Source organism: Cryptomeria japonica, chromosome 8 (genome assembly GCF_030272615.1).
Source record: "Cryptomeria japonica chromosome 8, Sugi_1.0, whole genome shotgun sequence".
In the NCBI taxonomy this organism is placed as follows: Eukaryota; Viridiplantae; Streptophyta; class Pinopsida; order Cupressales; family Cupressaceae; genus Cryptomeria; species Cryptomeria japonica.
The window spans coordinates 240,591,490-240,601,770 of record NC_081412.1 but is presented as its reverse complement, the minus strand read 5'-3'; the positions used below and the strand labels follow the sequence as shown (position 1 = coordinate 240,601,770).

General features: G+C 37.2%; 1 protein-coding gene across 1 annotated transcript; it reads left to right on the top strand.

Moving 5' to 3' along the window:
• Positions 1-430: 430 nt before the first annotated feature.
• Positions 431-6,667, top strand: LOC131033226 (pentatricopeptide repeat-containing protein At3g12770). The gene is made up of 3 exons (XM_057964394.2): positions 431-4,531; positions 4,630-4,842; positions 4,945-6,667. Exon 1 carries the CDS (start codon positions 1,287-1,289, stop codon positions 4,365-4,367), a length of 3,081 nt encoding a protein of 1,026 aa, XP_057820377.2. The 5' UTR covers positions 431-1,286; the 3' UTR covers positions 4,368-4,531; positions 4,630-4,842; positions 4,945-6,667.
• Positions 6,668-10,281: the final 3,614 nt, after the last annotated feature.

The window sequence follows — 10,281 nt, the reverse complement described above, 5'->3', positions numbered from 1 at the left end:
TGGCATGTTCATAACTATTTTATTTGAATCATTACAAATAAGATGTCTTGCATGTTGATGTTCTTACTCTAACAACTCAAAAGAATGCATTCTTTTCATGTAAATGTCAGGTGGCACTAAAGGTAATTTTTAAGAGATTGAGGTGAATATTTTCAAATACACCTAATGCCAAAACTAGATGCAAATTCAAAAGTAAATAATTTAAATTTATATCAAAGATGGCATTGGATTTTTTTTTGACATATTCATGAAATTATTCATTCTATTTGCTTAAATTTTTACATGGAATTTGGTTTTAATCTTTCTTACGTTAATATTTTTGTAAAGTGAAATTTTTTTTGAAAAGACCGAAAACCTTTTTAACAAAATGCTACTACATAGATACACACAACCAACTAAAAAAAAATAGTAATGACAAGCACAACTATTGCAAGTTTTTGAGTCTCTCTAACTTCCATCTCCATCAGATTGATGTTAAAGTGGAGATTAGCCAAATCCTGTGAATTAAATCTTGGCCTCCTCGGCTGACTTCTTCATGCTATCCCAAATACGCATGCAAGGTCTCTTCTCAGATGTCACTTGTTTACCCTTACTCAAATTTTCTACATCAACAATAGCTGCACCAGTAGTTTTAGTGGCTTGAATCTTCTGAGTTTAATACTTTCAGCACTGTTTTGGATGGTAGTGTAGGTAATTATAACCAATTTTTCCAGACCTTATTCATTATGATTTTTCATTATGTTAACATCTTTGGCTACCTCCTCCAAGATAGCCAACATTTTCTTATCTTCATCAGGTACCTTAGGGGTTCCCTCATTATCATGGATAGAGGAAGTCTCGCATTGATTCTGATAATCTTTAGGAAAAACCATTTGACAACCTGAAATGATCCACGACGACATCGGTGACAATACGAAGGAGATCATCTAAATCTTCAGGGTTGAGATAAAGATGAGAGAATCCTTCTGTAGGTCATTCGGAAAGGGGTCACGCGCCACTCTTCCCTCACCAGGCCTCCAAGAAGGCGGAAGTTTCCAAGACTTCACCAAAACATCCTTACCCTTAGTTTTGTCCTTAATTCGAGTTTATAATGTTAGTCGTTCCTAGCCTGGCTTTTACATCTCAACAATTTTCTGACTTCCCTTGGCGCACAAATACAGTACATGTTTCTCCACTGCAATGCATTGGATGCAGATTCAAATAGGAAAATTGTTTTTTAAAGGCGTATAAAACAAATCTAAACTCACTTACATCTAATTTAAGCTTATTTTACAGTTAAATGTATAATGGTATTGCACTGGCATTCTGAGAAGGTTATTCAGAAATTCAAATGCAACAATTTTTTTCTATTCAAACCCTTAAATACTATATCAAGCTATCGATGCACAGAGGAGGTACAAGGTGTATCATCGCAATACAATCTGAATCCCAACACATATGCTTGCCTATTGCAGGCATGCAGCAACATAAAAATACTCACCAAACTGCATGCCCGTATTCTCATAGATGGGTTCAGCCAAGACACTTTTCTAGCTACCAGATTGATGAGTATGTATGCCAATTGTGGCAGTTTGAAGAATTCACGTCTTGTGTTTGACAGAATAACAAACAAAACAAATGTTTTGTTATGGAATGTTATTATTGGGGAGTATTCAAAATTTGGGTTGTTTGGTGAGTCTCTTTCACTGTATTACCAGATGAAAAAAGGAGGAATAGAAGCAGACAATTTTAGTTTCACCCTGGTTCTCAAGGCCTGTACAGGTCTCGGCCTTTCGGCTATTGAAAATGGTCATGGCATTCATGAAGACATCGTGAGAGCTGGATATGAATCTGATATTTATGTAGCCAATTCACTTATTAATATGTATGGAAAATGTGGATGGGTTGACTTTGCACGTCAAATATTTGACAAAATGCCGCAAAGAGATGTAGTGTCATGGAATTCTATGATCGTGGGATATGCTCAGAATGGTAATGGGCATGAAGCGTTGCGAATCTTTTCTCAGATGAGAAACTGTGGCATGCTCCCCAGTAGTATAACCATCGTCAATGTGATGAGGGCATGTGTTTGGTTAGAAACTCCACACCATGCTAAGTGGATTCATGGTCTTGTAGTTAAGAGTGGGTTTGACTCGGATATAGTTGTGAGTAATTCTTTGTTATCTCTATATACGAAATGTAGGAGTATAGATTTTGCGGAACTGGTGTTTGACGAAATGCCTAATCGAAGTTTGGTTTCATGGAATGCAATGATAGCTGGGTATGCACATAATGGGCTGGGGAAGGAGGCACTGTTACTTTTTAATGAAATGGTCTTAGCAGATGTGAGAACAGATTCAGCGACTCTGGTGTCTGCACTTCAAGCATGCGCTCATCTAGGTGTTCTACGGCAGGGGAAGTGCATTCATGATTACATAATTAGAAAAGGGTTTGAGTTGGATGTCAATCTGGGTAACTCTCTTGTAGCCATGTATATTAGGTGTGGGAGTATAGAGAACGGGCGAAGGGTGTTTGACAAGATGACTGTAAAGGATGTCATAACATGGAGTACGCTCATTGCTGGGTACAGTCAAAGTGAAAATGGCAGCGAGAGCATGAAACTCTATAGTCAAATGCAATTGGCAAACATAAGACCTGATTCTTTTACCATGGTAAGCGTGCTTCAGACATGTACCCATGTAAGAGCTTTACTGGAAGGTGAGATAATGCATTGCTATGTAATCAAAAGTGGGTTCGAATCAGATGTTTACATAGGAAATTCTCTTATAGACATGTATTCCAAGTGTGGAAGAGTAAATCTGGCACATCTTTTGTTTGAGAAAATGTCTGAAAGAAATGTGGTGTCATGGAATTCCATGCTTGCTGGATATGTTCAGAATGAAAATGCCAGGGAGGCCTTTACTGTCTTTTATCAAATGCAGCAGATAGATGCAACTTCTGACTCCTGTACTATGGTAATAATCATCCAGGCATGTGCCCATTTAAGAGCCCTGCATCAAGGCAAGTGCGTCCATGGTTACATAGTTAAGGCAAATTTAGATTTGGATGCTTTTGTGCAGAATTCCCTCATAGATATGTATGCCAAATGTGGGAATGTAGATAGTGCACGCCAATTATTTGATAGAATGTCTAATAGAAACACAATATCATGGACAGCAATGATTGGTGGATATTCCCATAGTGGGCTTCCCAGTGAGGCTATGGCACTCTTTCGTCAGATGCAAATAGTGGCCGTGAAACCTAACACGGTGACAATGGTGAATGTACTTCTGTCATCTACCCGTTTTGCAGCTCTGCATCAAGGTAAGCAGATTCATGGTTATATAATTAAAAGTGGATTTCATTCTGATGTTGGAGTGGGGACAGCCCTGATCGACACATATGCCAATTGTGGAAGTGTAGAGATTGCACGCCAATTGTTTGATCAGATGCCTGAAAGAAATGTAGTTTCGTGGAGTACAATGATTGCTGGTTATGGAATGCATGGGCTTGGTGAGGAAGCAATTATGCTTTTTCGTCAAATGCAGCTGGCTGGTGAAATGCCCAATCACATAACTTTTGTTTCTCTTTTGTCTGCCTGTAGTCATGCAGGCCTAGTGGAGCAGGGCTGGAAATATTTTAATTCTATGACTCAAAATTATTCCATTGTTCCTAAAGTAGAACACTATGCTTGTATGGTGGACCTCCTTGGACGTGCTGGGCATCTGAATGAAGCATGGGACTTTATTAGAGCAATGCCATTAGAACCCAGTGCCAGTGTGTGGGGTGCCTTGCTTGGAGCATGTAGAATCCACAGCAATATTCATTTAGGGCATTGTGTGGCAGAACACCTTTTGGACTTAGAGCCTGACAATGCTGGATGCTACATACTGCTTTCAAACATTTATGCTGCAGCTGGCAGATGGGATGATGTAGCGAAAATGAGATTGATGATGAAAGAAAGGGGATTGAAAAAGACTCCAGGATATAGCTTAATAGAAGTAAGCAACAGCGTTCAAGCATTTCTTGTTGGAGACAGGTCGCATCCTCAATCAGGGAAAATATACAAAATGCTGGACACCTTAACAGTGCAGATGGAGGAGGCAGGATATGTACCTGACACAAATTTTGTTCTGCATGACGTGGAAGAGGAGTTGAAGGAAGATATGCTGTCGACTCACAGCGAGAAGTTGGCCATTGCATTTGGCATTATAAACACAAGCCCTGGAACTCCACTTCGGATTACGAAAAACCTTCGTGTTTGTGGTGACTGCCACAATGCTGCCAAATTCATCTCCAAAATTGCTGACCGAGATATTTATATGAGGGATGCAAACCGTTTCCATCACTTCAAGGATGGATTATGCTCTTGCAGGGACTATTGGTGATTTCAATATGCATGGGCAACAACCAATGTGTTAAGTTTGCTATGTTCATCTCTGTGTGTTCACTTTGTAGCACAATTAATTTCCTCAAGCTGCAGCCGTTTGTTGAGGAAGATCGCATTTACATTTGTCTGGGCCAAGGATTTTCTTGTATGATGATAATGAGGGTATAGTATAATTAAATGAAGTTTATGTGTATTTGTTTGGTAGCGTCTGAATAGATAAAGATGTCTCTCTTATTGTGTACAAAACAACTATGCTACAGGAGGTATCCATATCACTCAGGAAAGATGTCAAACGATGGTCAATAAGGGTAATTGAGACGTGGTAACTTGGTCGATGCCAATAACAAAGTTCAATGCTGGAGATCGATCACAGTATTGATTAAATAAACTATGAGATACTGTTGATGTCACATTGGCAGATAGAGCCATGATCTGTTTTTGATACAAACCTTGCGCCGCACAATGTTGAAAAGGTTAGACCAGCTTTTGGCTAATGTTACTGGGATTATTAAGTTTAAGACAGTCCTTGCAATTCTACTTGGACTGACAAATAACCTTCTTTGTTGTTATGACAGGCACAGTGTGACCAGTTTCATCTCTAAGATTGCACCCAAAAAATTACATCAACATTGCAGACAATTTCCGTTATTTCAAGGGTGGAATATTCTCATACAATAACTAGTGATGATGTTCGTTAAGGATTAATATAAATGGAGTATAGTAAATTACAAACGTTTTAGAAGTTGTCACTTGCATCTGTGTGCCCTTTCAAGATTACTTCTTAGAAACCCATTTTGCAGCAATTTCTTTGTTAAACTTCTTGTTTACATATTACAGGGATGAGTGTGTCTTGGATGTGGTGATAGTATCAAGTCCAACAAGCTCATGTCTTATCCCAATTTCTATCGTCTACCAAACATCTATTATACAGATAAAAATGCACGATCATTAGCAAAGATGAGAGGCAATCATTTAGAGAGCAGTAGATGACATGCAGGTTATAAATTGGTTGACCTATATAAGAAGTTCAAGCATTGACTGTGGGAGATAGATCACTTTGTGTCAGAAAACCGATGCAATGCAGTTGGGAATGGCTGATAAGACACAAGTAAGAATTTTTGCTGGTTGCAAATTTTTTGTTATATTATGTTGAGAAGGTCAACTCAGACATCGTTTCCACTTACAGTGAGAGTTTGCCAAAGCATTTGGGATTATTAACAGAATTCTTGGTATTCCCCATTGAATCTTACAAGAATGCTGTCAGGTGACTGAAAATGCTACACATTTCATCAGTAAGACACTTCCCAGAGAAACATGAGGTAAGTGAGCTATTTCCATCATTTTGAAGTTGGGTTGTAATGCTTTATTGATCGAATCATTAATATAAACTCGTCAAAAATAAAAATATCAACCTTTTGTTAGTGAACCCAGTGTTTTTGATTTAGGGATGAATAGGTTTTAATGGGTTCCTAACATCCTTTTACAGCAAAACATTAGTAGAAATTACAACCGGCCAACAACAACACAACAGACATCAGAAAAGATTCAACAGCATCAAGTTGCAGCCAAGATGCCATTGGAAAACATCCAACCCAACCCAACTTACACTATGTCTCACCCTTTCCTTGCAATTTGCATACCCTTAACTTGGGGATGGAATTCCAAAATAGATTTAGAAAGACTTCTCTCTTCTCTGACCAGTCATCCAAGATACACCATTATCTAACTCCGCTGAATGCGGACTGAGGGGGGAGTTCTCAATTGACACTTCAACCATGGTCACCTTGTGTGAAGAGGAAGGATGCCTATCCGAAGAAGTTATATGTTGCACAGAGTCTGTAGATTGAGCGGGAGCAAGAATTCCTCTGAACCAAGTCAAAAGGTGCAGTCCTACCAAGGAATCTAGTTGTGGTTTACATTAGAGCATAAATTTATCGTTGAAAATCCAGCGTGTAGTAATTTGTTTATTAAATATTTCATTTGTATTTGCCTAGGATCGGGGTTTTCTTTGTTGTGAAAGCATAGCAGCAAGAAATTCAATTAGATGTGTGTATGCATTGTTGCATGCTTATATCTGTATGTAAACATGCCTTTTTATCTACCAAAATATTTGGTGGTGGGCTGGGATTATTTGGCAAAGGAGAACAATAAGGCTGCATCAGACAAGACACAAAGTTTCAGGTAAACGAAACATTCAAGTGCTTGTTGTGGGAGATTGTGTTGAACACACCTTAGGATTGAGAGGGCGGCGGCGGCGGGGGAGGGAAATTGAATCAGTCCGTACCTTTAAAATACAATACTTTAAACTTTTATCTTTCACACAGTGTCAATTTATCTTTATCCTTATTAGCAGCAATGAAACATAGAATAATGATACACAATGCACAAGAAAAAACCAGATTTACGTGGAAAACTCAAATAGAGAAAAACCATGGTGAGAGTTAACTCACAATATATGAAATGATTACAAATATGTTTTAGGCTAAACTAAGAAAAAAGAATTAGTGCATGTAGTGAAGGAGATACAAAGAGAGATGCAAGAGAAGAAATTATGGGATTTTGCTTCGATATTACTGAGAAGGCTAATGGCTATCGTTTTTCATATTATGACTTAGATTGGAAAAAGAGAAATTGATTCATATGGGGATTTGATGGATTTTATGAAACAATAGATGAATGTGGAAACCAATTGCTAAGACACCATGGCTTAGATGCCACAAAATGGATTTAAATCTCTATACTTTAGACTTTTACCTAGCTACCATACTTTGTAATGAAGTCCTTGCATATTACCCACAATTGGAGAGAGAGAGGGAGAGGGATAGAGGGGGACTATATTTTCTAATTCTTTATTGTGAGAATGATCATTACAAAAAGGGATCACGTTAGGCTTATACTAGTTTTGGGGGCAAATGATTGTCGAAAGTATGATAATAATTAAGGTGAAATGAGGGGTGGGGAGGTGAGTCACTTTTCTAAATTTGAACATAGACACTAGTGCTACATTAACATAGGCGTCCTTGAAGAGCTAAGCATCTAAACTTTCAAGGTTGATGGAAGTTAAGTTGCTCAAGTTGATTCTATTTCATTACCCATATATGATTGGAGAAAACCATAGAAACTTATGGAATGGTCATAAAACACAACTAAAGGAATGTGCAACAAAATGAGTGTGAGAACATATAGTGGATATTTTAAAGTAGGTAGAATTTGACCTTACATTTGACCCCAATTTTGTGGGTTAATGATAGTAATTGAAGAATCATCTAAAGTGAAGTGCAATTAATGCAAGTAAAGTACATTTCATAATAATTTAATTTTTTATAAATGATACACACAAAAAAAATATATGGGACAATGTGTGCTCTTAATCTCCCTATTCTTTCGTTTCCATCGCATGCTAGTAACCTACAATTAACCTACAATTCACCCAAACAAGAGAAAGTAGAGTTATTGTATGATAAAGAAAGTAATACTATAAAATAGGAATGAAATGTTAAATAAAAGATATTCACAAACTCCCAATAATCCATATGTCTAATGTAGTAACACTAGAGAGGAAAATAGAAGATAATCCATGATGCAGGAGCATCCTCGGTTCATAGCAATCTTGCAGTTTTAGCCTATCTTTTTTGTGTGTCTCGGTTTTGGCTCACTGGATCCTGTGGAGTTGGATTTTACTTGAAGACTTGATCATCTTTCTTATTTCTAGACCGCATCGCATTTGGATCATTTTTCGGCAAGATATTGCTATCGGATCCCTTGACAGTTTCATGTTACTGGTTGACAGTTCTTGTTATCAATTGCCTGGACCTATTTTGGCGATCTACTGGAACCCCTTCCGAAGCTTGCAGAGCCTTGGGCATTGATTCCGATGTTCCTTGGCATGTGGTCGACCTTTTCCCGCGATCTACGTTTCATCATTTGGATTTTCCAGAGGAATCTCTTAGCGGAGGCTGACCTTGTTTATTTTGCATGTTAGGTCTTGTTCTTCGGGTTTTGATCCCTTTTTGGGCCGACTGGATCCTTTGAATCGTATATATAATTGTAATTGCACATTAGAATGTAATCAATCGAAGAATCAAGTAGTGAGATTGTGCATAGAAGATAGATCTCAAGATTCAAGGTACCGGTTGTGACCTATTCTGTATGTTCTACCAGGCCCATGAGCCGGTTATGCTGTAACCCGGTTGTTACCGGTTGGTTGTAACCAATTTCCATGAAATAAAATAATATGTTTTGCATTGCCTCCATCATATCTTTGTGTTTTTGTTGTGTTACTCTTGCTAACCGGTCTGGATTGATCTCTTTGAGGTCCCTCCTCACCGGTGACTGCTTCAATCCATGATGAATCAAATAATGAGATAAGGCTACATATGAGCTACACAATAGAATGCGACATTGGCAGAAGTTTTGGTTATAATTTAGGAAAAAATTAACAAAAAATGTTGATGTCATTGCCATTGAATGAATTAGACTAGGGCAACATGTGGAAATGGTAATGATGATGATAGTTATGTGGTCACCACTTGATTATATGAGGTTCCCACCACCTAATAGATTAGGCTAAACACAAAACAAAAATGTGATGATGAGGGCATTATGTTTGTCAATATGTGGTTGCCACCCTAATTGATAAAAAAGGCAAAGCCATGCCAAGTGATAATAGTGCAATAAACAATGCAGATATAATGCATATACTATGCACCCATTAAATTAATTTGCAATAAGAAGAGGACTTGATCAATAAGGTTAAGAGAGGAGGAAAAGGATTTTTTTATAAGGCATAATAGTAGGAAAGGTGATAGAATAGGAAACCTATAATGGGATATTCTCATTAATTTAATATAGTTGCCCCTAAGTAGTGGGTCAACACTTAATGTTCTTAATAGGCCACACAAATCATAAATGAGGGATAGAGTGGTAATAATGAGAGAAAAATGGCCTAAGGAAGAGGGGAACATGTAATTGAGGTGGTGCATCTAAGTACTAAGGATCAATCACCACCTAAGTACTAAGGATCAATATAAGGTGCTTGCAAGGGAATGACAATTGTGATTGTAGACACTCAAAATCGGTCATCACTCCTACGTCGCTAACCTAATTTTTAACATGTCTTCTATGCCGCATTCAATCTTCATCATATGCTGACTTTGTGTCATTCCTCTAGTTTCAGTTCATTTGAAATCCAACCCTAATCAGTCTTGTTCATTCGCATTTGGTCCTAAATCATTATGATTGACATTTTATCATTTTCAAATCATTCGAATTGGTCTCATCTTGACAATTAGACTCAATTCCCTCTTTGTTGATAATTAATTAGTCATTAATTATCAACCTCTTTATCAATCAATTTCAATCAGTCTTTTGTGACACTCTATTAGCTTTTCATGACACTTTATCAATCAATCTTATCAGTCTCTTATCAAAATCATTATCAATCTTGAGTCTTTTTCGATCTTTTGTCCTATTTTGTTGTCAACCTCAATTGCTTGTCATTATTTTTTATCAATTATTAGCCAATCAATCATCACTATTAGGACCTAATTCAACAACCGGGTTGGGATTCCTTAATCATTTGATCATTTCACCTAGGTTTAATAATTAAGTAATTAATCAACCCCCTTTCTTACTAACATGTCCTCCCTTTTGAATAAATAAATGAATATATTCATTTATTTATTCTTTCACCTTTTTTTTTCCTACAATTAATATTTTTATATATTAATTGCCTAATTTGAGTTATGAGTGAAATTAATAATTTTAAATTATTAATTCCACCTCATTTTCCCCTCTCCCCTTTTCTCTCCATTTGTTGTAGTTTATGTCAAGTTTAAATGGAATATTTGGCATGCAAATAGAAAGTTCCATTTTCCTTTTGATTTAACGACTTTTTGTCTTCACTTCTAATG